We start from the raw sequence: 17,486 nt of genomic DNA, 5'->3' as shown, positions 1-17,486 counted from the left end.
TTGTGTGTATATATTGCATGTTGTGCAATAATTATATGATGCTGTGCAATAATTATATAATTATCTGACGGACACTTTGTGCAATAATCTGGCAAAACTGTAATCTGGTAAAACTGTCATCTCATCAATATACATATTGTATTTTTATATTTTATATTGTATTATCTTTTATATATATATATATATTATATATATATTTATATTGCACTATCTCTTTTTTTATTATTGTATTATCTTTTTTAGCACCTATGGGATTGTCACAATCTAATTTCGTTGTATTTACAATGACAATAAAGGGCTGAATCTTGAATCTTGAATCTTGAATCTTGTTTTGCATGTGCATATTGTATATTATAAATTGTATATTATAAATAATAATTTAAGCATATAAGAAAAGATAACAAATAGTCAATATGATTAAGCTCAATATGTAAGTATTGAATTGGTATTGTGATTAAGTTATATTATAAGTAATGAATTGGTATTCTGGATTGATAACAAATTTATATTTTGATGAGGATAATTATATCAGTAATTCAATTATATTTCTGTATGACACAGATTAAAGGTAATAATTATAGTTAGAATAATTATAAATGATAATAATTATAGTTAGACAAATTTAGGAAAATGCAATTAGAGTATATGTATGGCTCAATAAGGAAGTTGGTTAATAATTAATAATTGACTTATGGAGAAGGGGTGGGATTAGATAAGTTTATACTTCTTCTCACTCCTTTTTGAATATGTAAATCAATGCATCAAGTGTTTGACAATTTATTTTTCTTATGCGTTTCATTTTATGTAAATACTACTTGTTTCTGACTGTCCACTTGTTGGTATGATCATTCTTTTTCTTTATTTTTTATTTTTATTTTTTTGTATTCTACATTGTTCGAAATACATTTTCAAATGAAATGAATGAAGGAAATTCAGCTTACATTACTACTAATATATCACTATTATAATGGAAACGGGCGACAAAACTTCTATCTATCTATATTTTAGATTCAGATGGTTCAACTTGTTAACTTAACGCTCAAATTCTTCACCAATTCCTACATCTCCTCGTGGTACTTGAACGCAGCATTTTTGGCAGTTGTATTCAAGTTCCAACGGTAGTTAGTTAGCAGTTAGCTACTGTAACACAGCGTCTCAACCGGACTAGAAGTCAACAATGCCCGCAGATTTGAGCCAGTGGTCCGGTCCTCTCGCCCTGCCGGAGGTGGATGAGAAGCCTGCCCAGCCTCTGACTGTTAAATACGGCTCTGTGGAGGTCGACGAGCTCGGCAAAGTGCTGACACCAACACAGGTTCGTCTGTTAGCTAATGCTAACTGATGACGGCTAGTTATGAAGCTAACAACTCTGTGTTAGCTTAAAAGCTATATTGTATACACGTGTTATTTCTTATAAACACTGCTTTGTGATTGATTATTTGGCATCAGTCTGTTGCAAACAATGAGTTGTGTTACATAAAGCCTCCAGCAGCGAGTCTGCAGCTTTAAGAGACGGAGAATAGCGACCTCAAGAGGAGTCAAGAGCTGTGACACTCTTCTTCTGCTTCTTCTTCTTCTTCTTCTTCACCTTATTAAAGGAACAATAACTCAACTTCTCCTTTTTTTATTAATTTATTTTTGTATTACTTGTTCCTTGACTAGTTTGACTTTAGAGCTGCCAAAGCTCAGGCATTCAACCATCCTAACATTATGTTTACACACCAGTACTAATACTTGTCACCCAACAGGTGCAGAATAGACCCACCTGCATCGAGTGGAAAGGATGTGACTCCAGTAAGATGTACACTCTGGCCCTGACAGACCCCGACGCTCCCAGCAGGAAAGACCCCAAATTCAGGTGAGAAGAGAAAGGCAAACAGGTGTTACAGCGAAATCTGTGCCCGCAGAGAGCCAGCAACACAAAAGGTCACCATTTCTAACGGCTGTGCCTATCTTTTACTTTTCTCCTACAGTTTTGTGAATATATCTTTAAATTAAAAATATTTAAATACATTTATATATTTTTTAACAATTTAGTTTTGAGTGTTTTCTGTCACATATTTTCCTCATTTATTATACAGGTACAGTGGGGTTCCATTTTCTGACGTCAAAAGTGGTGACCTCATGTGTGGCTGGCTCTCTGTGGTCACAGATTTTGGTGTAACATCTGGATACAGTTATTAATGTGACAAAGAAAGCCCCTATTTACCCCACATACCACCCACTTTCTGTGCATTGTGCATGTACACTGCTGCCTTCAAGTAGTACTTGTAGTAGTAGTAGTAATAGCACACAGTAGTAGACTATACATAGATGCTTAGTTATAGTTTTCTTGGAGCTCCAAATCAAAGTGCTACCTGGGCTTGGTTTGTGTCTTAGTGATATTCACCATGTAAGACCAAAAAATCCCTAAATCTTAGCTTTCATTGTAAATATGTATTTTTTGCCTTCACTGTAGGGAGTGGCACCACTTTCTGGTGGTCAACATGAAAGGAAATGATGTGTCCTCTGGCTGCGTGATGTCGGATTACGTGGGCTCTGGTCCTCCCAAGGGCACAGGTAAGAAATTGACCGACGCATGATTGGATGGATTTGTGTCCATGTTTTGCAAAATGTCACGTATTTGGGGTGAAGTTCAAGACACAATGTTCCTCTCTACACAGCGAGTAAAGTGCATATAATCCTGGATCTGCAGGTTGTGTCAAGATTAAATAAAACTGTCCACATGGCTGTTGTTAAACATATTAGATACTGAATGTAACTACCGGTTTGGAGGTATTGCCACAGTTAATCTTAAACAGTATCTGTAGCCTGGCATCAATAATTTACAGTTTTAAGAGGTTGTTTTGTTTTAAAAACCTCCGTCTTTGTCCCCCTCAGGTCTCCACAGGTACGTGTGGCTGGTGTACGAGCAGCCAGGCAGCCTGTCCTGCACTGAGACCGTCCTCACCAACCGGTCTGGAGACAGCCGCGGCAAGTTCAAGATCCAGAGCTTCAGGCAGAAATACAACCTGGGAGCCCCGGTGGCGGGAACCTGCTACCAGGCCGAGTGGGACGACTACGTCCCCAAACTGTACGAGCAGCTGGCCGGAAAATAAATGAAAAAAAAAAGACTCTAATCAAGCAAGTTCAGCACTACGAATTCCCACTGATCGAGGCTGATTGTCTGTAGGAAGTTCCCGTTCTTGCAAGAAGCAAACAAATCCAACAGTAACAAAGCATTTTTTTGTGAGTGTGCCAATGAACATAGTATTTCTTTCCCCACTGTTGCCTACAGAAATAACTGCTCCTCTCAGTGATGTCACCTGCACTCATCTGCAATAAATCTGTTCAACACTGAAATAGTTGCGTTATCTTTTGAAATGTTTTCTGATCCTGTGGTGGCTGATAAATGCTTAGAGACCTACTTGCCTCCATAGCCTCCATAACTTGTTATATTAACCATATTATAAAGTATCATGATGATAAATTACCATAAATGTGAGGAGAAATTTGTTCCATTGATATCTAAATAATTAGAAACAGGAGTATTGAATTTTTAGAGATGGGTAACACTTGGCACCTCAGTTGCAGAAGGAGCAGTTTTCAGAAAGTACGACCTTTACTGTTAAAGGTGTCAGCAGGTACAATTTACCTACATTTTGACTGGAGGAACTAAATTTAGTTCCTAGTCCCCAAAATGTTGTATAGTCTTAAATTGTGCAAAACAAATAAACAAACAAACAAATGATCTACTAATGGGAATTCACATCAAAACTATCAGGTGTTATTATCGCTACAGTAGGGAATTAACTTTAAAAAAAAACATGATAAACATCTACTATAGTTCGTTGAAATTTAAAAGTCACAAATAAATATATTTTTGGATTCAGATGGTTCAACTTGTTAGCTAAACAAATTCTTCACCAATTCCTACATCTCCTAGTGGTACTTGAACGCAGCATTTTTGGCGGTTTTATTCTAGTACAGTTAGTTAGCAGTTAGTTAGCAGTTAGTACAGTTAGTACAGTTAGTTACAGTTAGTTAAACACAGCATCTCAACCGGACTAGAAGTCAATAATGCCCGCAGATTTGAGCCAGTGGTCCGGTCCTCTCGCCCTGCCGGAGGTGGATGAGAAGCCTGCCCAGCCTCTGACTGTTAAATACGGCTCTGTGGAGGTCGACGAGCTCGGCAAAGTGCTGACACCAACACAGGTTCGTCTGCTAGCTAATGCTAACTGATGACGGCTAGTTATGAAGCTAACAGCTCATAGCTACGTTTCTGTGTTAGTTAGTTTAAAAGCTGTTGAGGGCACCATGCTACTAACACGTGTTATTTCTTATAAACACTGCTTTGTGATTGATTATTAGGCATCAGTCTGTTGCAAACAATGAGTTGTGTTACATAAAGCCTCCAGCAGCGAGTCTGCAGCTGGAAGAGACGACGAGAACAGCGACCTCAAGAGGAGTCAAGAGCTGTGACACTCTTCTGCTTCTTCTTCTTCAATCAAAACTATCAGGTGTTATTATCGCTACAGTAGGGAATTAACTTTAAAAAAAACATGATAAACATCTACTATAGTTCGTTGAAATTTAAAAGTCACAAATAAATATATTTTTGGATTCAGATGGTTCAACTTGTTAGCTAAACAAATTCTTCACCAATTCCTACATCTCCTAGTGGTACTTGAACGCAGCATTTTTGGCGGTTTTATTCTAGTACAGTTAGTTACAGTTAGTACAGTTAGTTAGCAGTTAGTTAGCAGTTAGTACAGTTAGTTACAGTTAGTTAAACACAGCGTCTCAACCGGACTAGAAGTCAACAATGCCCGCAGATTTGAGTCAGTGGTCCGGTCCTCTCGCCCTGCCGGAGGTGGATGAGAAGCCTGCCCAGCCTCTGACTGTTAAATACGGCTCTGTGGAGGTCGACGAGCTCGGCAAAGTGCTGACACCAACACAGGTTCGTCTGCTAGCTAATGCTAACTGATGACGGCTAGTTATGAAGCTAACAGCTCATAGCTACGTTTCTGTATTAGATAGTTTAAAAGCTGTTGAGGGCACCATGCTACTAACACGTGTTATTTCTTATAAACACTGCTTTGTGATTGATTATTTGGTATCAGTCTGTTGCAAACAATGAGTTGTGTTACATAAAGCCTCCAGCAGCGAGTCTGCAGCTGGAAGAGACGACGAGAACAGCGACCTCAAGAGGAGTCAAGAGCTGTGACACTCTTCTGCTTCTTCTTCTTCAATCAAAACTATCAGGTGTTATTATCGCTACAGTAGGGAATTAACTTTAAAAAAAAACATGATAAACATCTACTATAGTTCGTTGAAATTTAAAAGTCACAAATAAATATATTTTTGGATTCAGATGGTTCAACTTGTTAGCTAAACAAATTCTTCACCAATTCCTACATCTCCTAGTGGTACTTGAACGCAGCATTTTTGGCGGTTTTATTCTAGTACAGTTAATACAGTTAGTTACAGTTAGTTACAGTTAGTTACAGTTAGTTAGCAGTTAGTACAGTTAGTTAGCAGTTAGTACAGTTAGTACAGTTAGTACAGTTAGTTAGCAGTTAGTACAGTTAGTACAGTTAGTACAGTTATCTAAACACAGCGTCTGTAGCCGGACTAGAAGTCAACAATGCCCGCAGATTTGAGCCAGTGGTCCGGTCCTCTCGCCCTGCCGGAGGTGGATGAGAAGCCTGCCCAGCCTCTGACTGTTAAATACGGCTCTGTGGAGGTCGACGAGCTCGGCAAAGTGCTGACACCAACACAGGTTCGTCTGCTAGCTAATGCTAACTGATGACGGCTAGTTATGAAGCTAACAGCTCATAGCTACGTTTCTGTATTAGTTAGTTTAAAAGCTGTTGAGGGCACCATGCTACTAACACGTGTTATTTCTTATAAACACTGCTTTGTGATTGATTATTTGGCATCAGTCTGTTGCAAACAATGAGTTGTGTTACATAAAGCCTCCAGCAGCGAGTCTGCAGCTTTAAGAGACGACGAGAACAGCGACCTCAAGAGGAGTCAAGAGCTGTGACACTCTTCTGCTTCTTCTTCTTCTTCTTCAATCAAAACTATCAGGTGTTATTATCGCTACAGTAGGGAATTAACTTTAAAAAAAACATGATAAACATCTACTATAGTTCGTTGAAATTTAAAAGTCACAAATAAATATATTTTTGGATTCAGATGGTTCAACTTGTTAGCTAAACAAATTCTTCACCAATTCCTACATCTCCTCGTGGTACTTGAACGCAGCATTTTTGGCGGTTTTATTCTAGTACAGTTAGTTAGCAGTTAGTACAGTTAGTACAGTTAGCTAAACACAGCGTCTGTAGCCGGACTAGAAGTCAACAATGCCCGCAGATTTGAGCCAGTGGTCCGGTCCTCTCGCCCTGCCGGAGGTGGATGAGAAGCCTGCCCAGCCTCTGACTGTTAAATACGGCTCTGTGGAGGTCGACGAGCTCGGCAAAGTGCTGACACCAACACAGGTTCGTCTGCTAGCTAATGCTAACTGATGACGGCTAGTTATGAAGCTAACAGCTCATAGCTACGTTTCTGTATTAGATAGATTATAAGATATATTGAGGGCACCATGCTACTAACACGTGTTATTTCTTATAAACACTGCTTTGTGATTGATTATTTGGTATCAGTCTGTTGCAAACAATGAGTTGTGTTACATAAAGCCTCCAGCAGCGAGTCTGCAGCTTTAAGAGACGACGAGAACAGCGACCTCAAGAGGAGTCAAGAGCTGTGACACTCTTCTGCTTCTTGTTCACCTTGTTAAAGGAACAATAACACAACTTCTTCTTCTTCACCTTGTTAAAGGAGCAGTAACACATTTCTTCTTTTTTTATAAATGCATTTCTGTATTACTTGTTCCTTGACTAGTTTGACTTTAGAGCTGCCAAAGCTCAGGCATTCAACCATCCTAACATTATGTTTACACACCAGTACTAATACTTGTCACCCAACAGGTGCAGAATAGACCCACCTGCATCGAGTGGAAAGGATGTGACTCCAGTAAGATGTACACTCTGGCCCTGACAGACCCCGACGCTCCCAGCAGGAAAGACCCCAAATTCAGGTGAGAAGAGAAAGGCAAACAGGTGTTACAGCGAAATCTGTGCCCGCAGAGAGCCAGCAACACAAAAGGTCACCATTTCTAACGGCTTTACTTATCTTCTACTTTTCTTCTACAGTTTTGTGAATATATCTTTAAATTAAAAATATTTAAATACATTTATGTTTTTTTTTAACAATTTAGTTTTGAGTGTTTTCTGTCACATATTTGCCTCATTTATTATACAGGTACAGTGGGGACCCATTTTCTGACGTCAGAAGTGGTGACCTCATGTGTTGCTGGCTCTCTGTGGTCACAGATTTTGGTGTAACATCTGGATACAGTTATTAATGTGACAAAGAAAGCCCCTATTTACCCCACATCCCACCCACTTTCTGTGCATTGTGCATGTACACTGCTGCCTTCAAGTACTAGTAGTAGTAGTAGTACTAGTAGTAGCACACAGTAGTAGACTATACATAGATGCTTAGTTATAGTTTTCTTGGAGCTCCAAATCAAAGTGCTACCTGGGCTTGGTTTGTGTCTTAGTGATATTCACCATGTAAGCACAAAATCCCTAAATCTTAGCTTTCATTATAAATATGTATTTTTTGCCTTCACTGTAGGGAGTGGCACCACTTTCTGGTGGTCAACATGAAAGGAAATGATGTGTCCTCTGGCCGCGTGATGTCGGACTACGTGGGCTCTGGTCCTCCCAAGGGCACAGGTAAGAAATTGTTTGACCGACGCATGATTGGATGGATTTGTGTCCATGTTTTGCAAAATGTCACGTATTTGGGGTGAAGTTCAAGACACAATGTTCCTCTACACACAGCGAGTAAAGTGCATGTAATTCTGGAGTCTGCAGGTTGTTAGAAAGACTTAAATAATGACTTACAAACCGGGCCTAAGGCTTTCTTTTTCTTATTTATTTTGATGGAACTGATCTGTTTGTGAGAATACACATACCTTATGTCAAGATTAAATAAAACTGTCTACATGGCTGTTGTTAAACATGTTAGATACTGTATGTAACTACCGGTTTGGAGGTATTGCCACAGTTAATCTTAAACAGTATCTGTAGCCTGGCATCAATAATTTACAGTTTTAAGAGGTTGTTTTGTTTTAAAAACCTCCGTCTTTGTCCCCCTCAGGTCTCCACAGGTACGTGTGGCTGGTGTACGAGCAGCCAGGCAGCCTGTCCTGCACCGAGACCGTCCTCACCAACCGGTCCGGAGACAGCCGCGGCAAGTTCAAGATCCAGAGCTTCAGGCAGAAATACAACCTGGGAGCCCCGGTGGCGGGAACCTGCTATCAGGCCGAGTGGGACGACTACGTCCCCAAACTGTACGAGCAGCTGGCTGGAAAATAAATGAAAAAAATACTTTAATCAAGCAAGTTCAGCACTACGAATTCCCACTGATCGAGGCTGATTGTCTGTAGGAAGTTCCCGTTCTTGCAAGAAGCAAAAAAAAACAACAGTAACAAAGCATTTTTTTGTGAGTGTGCCAATGAACATAGTATTTCTTTCCCCACTGTTGCCTACAGAAATAACTGCTCCTCTCAGTGATGTCACCTGCACTCATCTGCAATAAATCTGTTCAACACTGAAATAGTTGCGTTATCTTTTGAAATGTTTTCTGATCCTGTGGTGGCTGATAAATGCTTAGAGACCTACTTGCCTCCATAGCCTCCATAACATGTTATATTAACCATATTATAAAGTATCATGATGATAAATTACCATAAATGTGAGGAGAAATTTGTTCCATCGATATCTAAATAATTAGAAACAGGAGCATTGAATTTTTAGAGGTGGGTTACAATTGGCACCTCAGTTGCAGAAGGAGCAGTTTGCAGAAAGGACGACATTTACTGTAAAAGGTGTCAGCAGGTACAATATACCTACATTTCCACTGGAGGAACTAGAGTCTAAATTTAGTTCCTGGTCCCCAAAATGTCCCTAATCCAGGGGTATTAGTTTTGATCACCCAGCAACTATCGTTGCAGTGGTCCAACAAAAGCCTAGAGGTGACACGAAACTTTGCTCTATTTGCAACAGTTTTATTAAATAGTTTTTAAATTAAATTACTATAGATTGTCATATTATATCTGATCCTTTACAGGAATTATTTGGTTGGACAGTTAATAGTAAGAGCACTGCAGTCAGGAGTAAGGAGTTGCCATGATCTTTGCTCAGCTTTATCTAACGTACTTTAGTGACCTTTGTCTTCACTAACAACTATTAAAGTTCAATTTTTGTACTGTAATCTCTGTTTGCCTACAATACAGTAGCTCCAGCTGGATTTCATGCTCAAAAAGCTTTGTTGTCAGGTAGAATATTTAAAACCAGTTGGCCACTTCTGCACAGTAAAAGTGATGAAGTGTTGAATATTTGACCAACAATGTTTTCAGCTCAAAGGTCAGAGATCGGAGCCCTTCAGCAGCTATGTGCACTGTCAAAATGTTCTGAAGTAAAACATCAAAATCAATGCTTAAAGGTCTTATTGATAACATTACATTTTGGCGGGTCCAAAATGAATGTTTTGTTTATATATGTGGAAGATATCTGACGTTTGGTTCCCACTTCTAACAAGGCTTGTGAGCCAATAGTAAAATGACGTTGGCATCACGTGGTATCTCTGGGTCGTCAGAGATTGACAGTAAGTGCCTGGTAACGACTTGTTGTGAAGTAAATAAAATGGAACAGGGGAGTGAGAATGCGACATCTAGTGGCTGAACGTTATCAACAGCACCTTTAAACTACTCTATTATCTCCTGATTTGTTAATCGTATCTGATTTTTTGCTGTTGTACACCGTGAATATGATGATATGAAGAATTCATATTGAACATATTTAACAACACATCCTTAGTTTGTGTGATGAGCACTTTATTTACAAATATAATTAAAAGCTCTGACAGATTCATGCTTTCTTTTTAACCTGGAAAAAAAAATTAAAGTGCATGCAATAATAAAGCATCATACTGGTCTGGTTTATAAGAAAATACACAGCTTGGGAGTTGTGTAAAGCAAAAAAAAAAAAAAAAAAATCTGATGAAAATCCCGTCGATACATGACTGAACGTCAAATACTATCTGAGGAGGGGGGAGGGAAAAAAAGCGCCTTTTAAAAATTCTTTTTTGATTTGAGTGACAGTTAAAATACAATACGAAAATAAGTAAAAGCTCTCCATAAATCCTTCTATACACAAAGTACAAGTCTCCCACCCTCCCGCCCCCCCATGAATGAAGCCCTTTGTGCTAGCTGGGAGTTGGAGTTCACATGTATTATTATTCACATTGGCTGCCAGTGCAGAGAAATCAGTACGATACACATGTTGAGTACCATGAATCACCGTCCCCTCAGTAATCAAACTCACCCGTCACATTTATTAGAAGCCTACCAGTATGTACATGATATTTGTGTCTCAAAGTATCAAATTATTCAAATTTGTCATAAAAATGTCCTGATGAATAAATACCAAAAAGTGTTGAAAGACGCATCGCAGACTAACGCCTTGCAGCTGTTTGATTTATCGCTTCGTGAGATTTTTTTTGCACCGTTTTGAGACAAAAAAAAAAAATTAATCACCTCTAAAAATGCATGGTTTGTGGAGCGATGTCGCTCATCCAACTGCCCTCATTTTTCTCTCCCTCCTTCTCTCATCTTCCAACTTTTAAGTCACAACAAAAGTGTCATCATTGCACAAGAAACACTGTGACTATGTTATCATTATTCTTACAAAAACATGACAACTACAGGAAGTTATCCAGCATATTTTTTTGTCATCTTGTGACACCATGAGAGGCAAAGGAGGGGGAGGAAGGTTAGGTGGGTTTTGGGGTTTTGTTTTTTGGGAGAGGGGGGCACTAAAACCTGCCATCGACTCTGTCTGACCGGCCCAGAAAACACACTGGAGCTGATTCTGGTTGGTTTTTTTTGCGTCCGTGTGTGTTTGAGTGAGGGCGTCAGCAGTAGTGATCACCTGCACTGTCAGGTAAAAGGAGAGGAGGGGTGTACTGAGGCAGATGGACGCCCGGGGGGACTACGAGAGACGGCGATGGCAGCAGCGGCGACAGCAGCCCCTCATCTGTAGTCGTCCTTGGGGAGGTCCACGGTGCCCAGGTTGCCGAAGCCCAGCCGCATGCTCTCCATGTCGAAGCTGTCGGTCTCGCGCTCTTGGCGCTCCAGCAGGTGCTTGATACGGTCGGTTCGCTCCTTCTGAATGGAAACCAGCTCCTCCTCGATCTGCAGGAAACACAGAGGATACACAGGGTTAATATATTCTAGTACACTTTATAATTAGGATATTTTTTTAATTTCAGTTTATTTGGAATTACCATAATGGATTTTGGTTATATTTTATACATTTTTTTTGGTTTTCTTCAAGTTTGAAACTTTTTAAAAATACATTTTTAAAGGTACATTAAAGGTGCAGTGTGTAGAATTTGGCGGCATCTTGTGGCGAAGTTGCAGATTGCAACCAACTGAAACTTCTCCCGTGTGCCAATCGTGTAGGAGAACTAAACTGTAGAAACAAGGCGGCCAGCTCCGTGAACAGGACCCGCTCCCTATGTAGATATAAACGGCTCATTCTAAGGTAACGAAAACATGATACTTATTTCAGGGGATTATACACTAAAGGAAACATACTTATTAATATTATATTCCATTTCTGCCAAAAGATCCCCCTAAAAGCTACACACCGTTCTGTACTCAGATAAAAAGTGTAACAGCTTTGGGGTATCCTCTGTCCAATATTCATTTTCTCTTTACCCTGCACTTAAAAGCAAACACATAATGTATGTAATATAAACTCTTTTATAACATCTTAAAATATACAGTCAAAATGCCATAGCAATGTGATAGATATATCGCTTTTTAAAGATTATAATGTTCATTTGTGCAAAAATGTACTGTCAAAACAATGCCTGTGCAACTTATCACAATATTCCTCCTCACAGTTCCAACAGCAGGCAGTTTGAGTTGTGATCACAGGAAAAGCACAGGTGGAACTAATCAGATTAATTTAGGCTCTGTTCCATGAGCAGTAAATGTCCCAGTACGACATGTCAGTGAGCCAACATGCACAACACCACCAGGGGCCTGCAACTGGCACACATGGATGAAATGCAGTCATCATCAATGGTATTAATTACACCCGTGTTTGACAAGTCAAATCATCTGCTGCAGGTGTACACTTCTACACAGGACGTGGTAACAAACTGGTGAAAGATCAAAAACACAGCAGCTGCAATATAAACTGTTAGCTATGTCTCCTTTAGGTGTTGACAGTGTGTGTTGTGCCAGTCTTTGTTTCTCTGGCCAAATACTTCTACTAAAATATGAATGTTAGAAGTTTAAGTTGTCTTGTCCATGCAGGTGCAACAGAGAAATGAGGGAGATGACAATTAAGTTTCGTCTGTACACGCCTACACAGTCCTGACGGAGAGATCTAATCCAGGAGTACAACCTCCTGGTCTGAAAAGTGAAGCCAATGCTGAAGTGCCTTACATTTGCATTCTTTCTAATAGCCAGCAGGGGGCGACTCCTCTGGTTGCTAAAAGAAGTCTGATTGTATAGAAGTCTATGAGAAAATGACTCTACTTCTCATTTGATTTATTACCTCAGTAAACATTGTAAACATGAGTTTATGGTCTCAATCACTAATTTCAAGTCTTCTTCAATACAGCATGATGTTCATTTAGTAAATTATAGTCCCATTTAGAGTCAAATAGACCATAAAGCAGGGGATGCTTTAGTGCGTGGCTACCTTGTGATTGACAGGTCGCTACCGCGGCGTTGTCCGGTCTGGGAGTTGTCTGTGTTTTCGTCTTACAACTTTAACCCTTTCACGGTGTGTTTTCAGTTCATGAAAGTTAATTATAACCAATTTGGTCGCCTAAAAATGTCATATTTAGCGTTCGGTTGTACTTAGCTCCACCCTCTTGTGTCACTACAAAAAATGGCAACGGCCAAAATGCCGAACTTGAGCCTTCAAAACGGCAGTCCACAATGTCACGGTGACTGCGTCCACTTCTTATATACAGTCCATGGTCTAATCGAGCAAAATGAGTAATAACACAGTTTGCTGTGAATCATGGGAGTGTAGGGACTTTTTAAAAACTGCTTTTTAAAGAGCAGTCTTGGGATACAATCTCATTTTTTTTGTCTACTATTTCATTTCTGTTGTTGGTTTATGCCAGAGGCAGACACAAATAAGAGAAAAGCTTGACAGTGTAATGCAGTTCAATACGCCACAGTACAAAACCTCAAAACGTACAATAGAGTTAAACCAACACTTCTGACACAGTCATCCTTTATAAATGCTGTATTTATTGCAGGACCATTGTGTTGGTTTTCATGATACTGCAGAGTTGTTCATGATGTTTTTGTCAACCTCCTGCAGTTATTTTATATTGTCGATGCGGCATACTATGATATGTGTGCAGACTTTCATGTGCCTTGTTTTATACTGCGAATGTGTCGGTGTGTTAAGTTGTATTATGGCATGAGTTGTGTCTGCTGGATCTTTTCAGCCGAGCACCCACATTGACTCAGCACACACATCCACAGGTGCAGACAAAACACTGCATGGCGCAATACGGCAATCTGGCCAACTACTGAGCATGCACGGAAAACTCCAGACTCTGACCATGAACCGAACCAGAGGACAATAGTGCTTCTAAAAACCATGACATCATCCCAGTCCCAGAGTGCAGATCCGGACGCGGCCAGGAGATGGCGACAGACCACCACGGTGGTCCACTGGACCCAGCAGAACTGGATCTGGGCTGCATTTCAAACTGTCTCTTCCTTTGTTGTCGGAGTGCTGTCTACTAGACTGTAGCGATGACGTCGGTCACTTTGGAAGGAGGCGTACTCGGCCGCTCTAATCTTATCACATGTCATTGGTATACATGGCAGCTTGTCTGAATAGTCACATTAAAGATGCGTCTCAATCAGGAGTGTCATGCGACCACATTTGGGGACACAGATTGATAAAACTGGGTCAAATTTATGTTAAGAAATGTAGAATTATAACAAAGTATGAAAGGTAGTTGCCAGCTTGCAACGCAGCTGCAAATGTCATAATTAATACTACTTCATAATTACAAAATAAAAGCATTAAAATGTCATGTTTAGGCATATCTAAAGGGGCATGTATACAAGCAATTTAGACTGGACAAAAAGCTAAAATAACAAGCTTAACCGTATTAATTGTGTCTTATTATAAACAGAGGACTACGAAAACGTCGTAATGAGAGAACCATACTGTCGTCTAGAGATTTCACCACCATTAGGAGTGTGTGGGAGAGAAATGGTTGTCTGCTCCCTGCAGGAAGGCATGCCACTGTCATCACCACCTGTGGTGAGGGAAATCTGTGTGTGAACTCATGAATGTCTGTTTGGGTCGCCTTTCATGCCCACACTTTCTGCCTGCTGAGGTGGATGCAAATGTATATCCGGACCTGTTCGCTTCGAGGCGTTGGACTGTTTGTATTTCAACTTATTAATGCCCGTTTGTGTTTGTCTACACACCTGCATGCTTCACATCTTTAAAAGGTGTCTTTACTTGCTGTATGTGATGTACTGTAAGTCCTGTTGGAGCAGGAAGTTGGAGGGCAGAATACAACTAAAGATTATTCTAAACTGTAAACAATGCTGTTTATGTTTTGAGTTTGTGTTTATGTCTTCTTGTGCAGGACGGGGTCACTAATCTATGACCCTAACGGTTAAGGGTTGTCTTAACACACCTAAAGGCAAAAATATTTCTAGGTGTTTTAAAATGACAACACTCAAAGCTGCGGCAAAAAGCCTGCTGTCATAGAGAGGGAGGAGACAACGATGAATCGTACGAATAGAGATGACGGCACACACTTTCCAACAGTCTCTTCTTAAAGACAGTCATGCTGTTGCATTTGGTTATATTCACAAATACTTGAGAGCTTACTTTCTTTCTGCACACCTGGCCAGTTTCTGGGTGAGGTTGGTGTGCTTGGCAGGTCGTTGGTTTCAGAAAGCTGTTCGATAATCTGACAAGCACTCTGTTTGAAGCCTACGAGGACTTTGATTGCATGCAGACCAGTAAGAAATGCAGCTTTGAATTTACTCAACCATATCATATATTTTTTTAAATGCTAAATATTCAAATATACAACATCTTAAAACAAACTATTACCTATTGGCCTTAAACTGTGTCTATCCTAACTTTATGTCTCTATTTCTTTTCTTTTGAAGCCTTTAGGTCACTTCCTGTCTCTCTCTGTAACAGTTGTTGGCTTGTAAATTGTCCAGAATATGTGATTTTTACTTTTACATTTTTCCTTTGTCCTTTCTTTTGTTCAGTTTTTGCTCGCGATAACGCAAATTTGTTTTAACGCCACTAATTTCTTTAACGCATTAACAGAACTCGCTATTTTTAGGTTGTTGTTGTGTAGGTTGCTCTGCTTTAAAGCTAGAGTGAAGATACTGATATCATATGAAACTAGAAAAACCCAAGGAGGATAAATAACGCTCCAAACTTACGCTAAATTTTGGCGAGGAAAGACGGTCATGGCCATTTTCAAAGGGGTCTCTTGACTTCTGACCTCCAGATATGTGAATGAAAATGGGTTCTTTGGGTACCCACGAGTCTCCCCTTTACAGACATGCCCACTTTCTGATAATCACATGCAGTTTGGGGTAAGTCATAGTCAAGTCAGCACACTGACGCACTGACAGCTGTTGTTGCCTGTTGGGCTTGCGTTTGCCATGTTATGATTTGAGCATATTTCTTATGCTAAATGCAGTACCTGTGAGGGTTTCTGGACAATTTTTGTCATTGTTTTGTGTTGTTAATTGATTTCCAATAATAAATATATACATACTTTTACATAAAGCAAGCATATTTGCCCACTCCCACGTTGATATGTGTATTAAATACTTGACAAATCTCCCTTTAAGGTATATTTTTGATGTGTGATTAATTTGCGATTAATCGTGATTAACTATTGAAAATCATGCGATTAATCGCGATTCAATATTTTAACTGATTGACAGCCCTAGTTTAAAGTAAAAGAGAAGAATATACGTTGTTTTTACACCTGAGAGGGAATAGATTCTCTTCTTTGTATTTTTTAAAATCATGTAGCCATGTCAATAAAGGCTTTTAATTATTTGTTTTACTTTTAATAAGGAGTGTGCCTTGAATAATTTGGGGAATTCATCCCTTCTCCTGTGGACAGTGAGAAACACTTCCTCTATTGTGTTTCATTTGAGTTGTCTGTATTAATCACCTGCAGAAAAAATATACAATGGCTCCTTTAAAATGACGAGTGTTTCATTCACCACACCTTTTGTTCCAGGTGAGCCCGGCGCAGCGACACCTTCTGCTCCAGCTTCTGCTGCTCGCGCTCGTGCTGCGCCTCGGTCTGCATCTTGATCTTGCTCTGGTAGGCATTGAGCAGCTCCATCTCCTGCTGCAGCTGCTGCCTCAGGGCCTGGCACTCGGCTTCCTGGGCCTCGTCCAGACGCAGCTGACACAGCCGACCATGGACCGCGACAGGGGAGAGGGAGGTACAAAGAGACAGAGAGAGAGAGAGGAATGGGTGGATTGAGGGGGAGGGTTGGGGTACATTCATAGGACACCCAGAAAGAGAGAGAGAGGAGAGAGAGGGAACAGAGACAGAAAGGACAGAGAAGAGGAGAGGCGGAGACGAAGGGATGGAGGAAAATGAAAGGGCAACAGGGACAGACAGGGCATGGAAAGGGGGGGAAGGAGGAAGGGTTTGAGATGTCATTAAGACATGAAGAGAGATTGTAAATGAAGGTGAGATAGAAAGAAGAAGAGAAGACACAAGACAATGACAAGATATGAGGACAAACAAGGAGGAGAAAAATGTAAAATCATGAGCAACAGGTGGAGAGAAATGCCTCATAATCTCCTTCAAAGGTCTAAATGTCTTTAAATATTTCCTCCTGCATTTATAAGATCAACAAATTATTGTCTCGAAATAAACCGATGACGTGAACGTGTCTCCACTCACCGCCTGCGAGGCCATCATCTCGTTGATGCTCTGCTCATATTGCTCAGCCAGGATGGCCAGCTTGCGCGTCTGCTCATCCTTCAGGGCCTTGAGCACCGTCTTGTGATCGGCCTTGGGCGTAACTTCCATCTGGTGGTGGCGCAGGGCCTTGTACTGCTTGGTCTGCACCTTACATGTGTCCTGGAACTGCTTCTTGATCTGCAGCTCCAGAGCCTGGAGGAGGGGATGGATACAGACAGGAAAATAGTGAGAAGAGGACGTAGACAGTTGCATTTAAAGAGTTTGTTGTTGTTAACTTTGTCTTTAGTCATGCCTTAACAACTCTGCTGCTGAAGGTTAAAGGTTTAAAAAATCATGGGGTAGAATTCTGGTATCTGTTATATTCAAAATCAAACTGAAAT

General features: G+C 40.2%; 3 protein-coding genes across 11 annotated transcripts in view; 2 read left to right on the top strand and 1 right to left on the bottom strand.

Moving 5' to 3' along the window:
* The first annotated feature begins 1,107 nt into the window (after positions 1 to 1,107).
* Positions 1,108 to 3,339, top strand: LOC119492550 (phosphatidylethanolamine-binding protein 1-like). Its single transcript, XM_037777060.1, has 4 exons — positions 1,108 to 1,312; positions 1,746 to 1,855; positions 2,456 to 2,556; positions 2,878 to 3,339. The coding sequence occupies exons 1-4, from the start codon at positions 1,178 to 1,180 to the stop codon at positions 3,093 to 3,095; spliced, it is 564 nt and encodes a 187-aa protein (XP_037632988.1). The 5' UTR covers positions 1,108 to 1,177; the 3' UTR covers positions 3,096 to 3,339.
* A 697-nt stretch (positions 3,340 to 4,036) lies between these two features.
* LOC119492551 (phosphatidylethanolamine-binding protein 1-like) lies at positions 4,037 to 8,667 on the top strand. 3 transcript variants are annotated; one of them, XM_037777063.1, is made up of 4 exons: positions 4,037 to 4,191; positions 6,969 to 7,078; positions 7,681 to 7,781; positions 8,209 to 8,667. In XM_037777063.1, the coding sequence occupies exons 1-4, from the start codon at positions 4,057 to 4,059 to the stop codon at positions 8,424 to 8,426; spliced, it is 564 nt and encodes a 187-aa protein (XP_037632991.1). In that variant the 5' UTR covers positions 4,037 to 4,056; the 3' UTR covers positions 8,427 to 8,667. The 3 variants fall into 3 exon arrangements, with proteins under 3 accessions (XP_037632991.1, XP_037632990.1, XP_037632989.1); XM_037777062.1 differs by lacking the exon at positions 4,037 to 4,191 and adding an exon at positions 5,462 to 5,758; XM_037777061.1 differs by lacking the exon at positions 4,037 to 4,191 and adding an exon at positions 6,313 to 6,479.
* Positions 8,668 to 10,050: 1,383 nt separating this feature from the next.
* Positions 10,051 to 17,486, bottom strand: part of taok3a (TAO kinase 3a) — a 78,612-nt gene continuing 71,176 nt past the window's right edge. For all 7 annotated transcript variants that reach the window (XM_037777056.1, XM_037777052.1, XM_037777055.1 and 4 more), the window contains 3 exons: positions 17,086 to 17,298; positions 16,393 to 16,575; positions 10,051 to 11,305 (listed from right to left, as the gene is read on the bottom strand). In XM_037777056.1, the coding sequence (XP_037632984.1) occupies positions 11,144 to 11,305; positions 16,393 to 16,575; positions 17,086 to 17,298 (558 nt within the window). In that variant the 3' untranslated portion in view covers positions 10,051 to 11,143. The remainder of the gene's footprint in view (positions 11,306 to 16,392; positions 16,576 to 17,085; positions 17,299 to 17,486) is intronic.

The sequence above is a fragment of the Sebastes umbrosus genome, chromosome 8 (assembly GCF_015220745.1).
Source record: "Sebastes umbrosus isolate fSebUmb1 chromosome 8, fSebUmb1.pri, whole genome shotgun sequence".
Classification (NCBI taxonomy): domain Eukaryota; kingdom Metazoa; phylum Chordata; class Actinopteri; order Perciformes; family Sebastidae; genus Sebastes; species Sebastes umbrosus.
The sequence above is the reverse complement of the archived record's forward strand: the minus strand, read 5'-3'. Positions and strand labels throughout refer to the sequence as shown.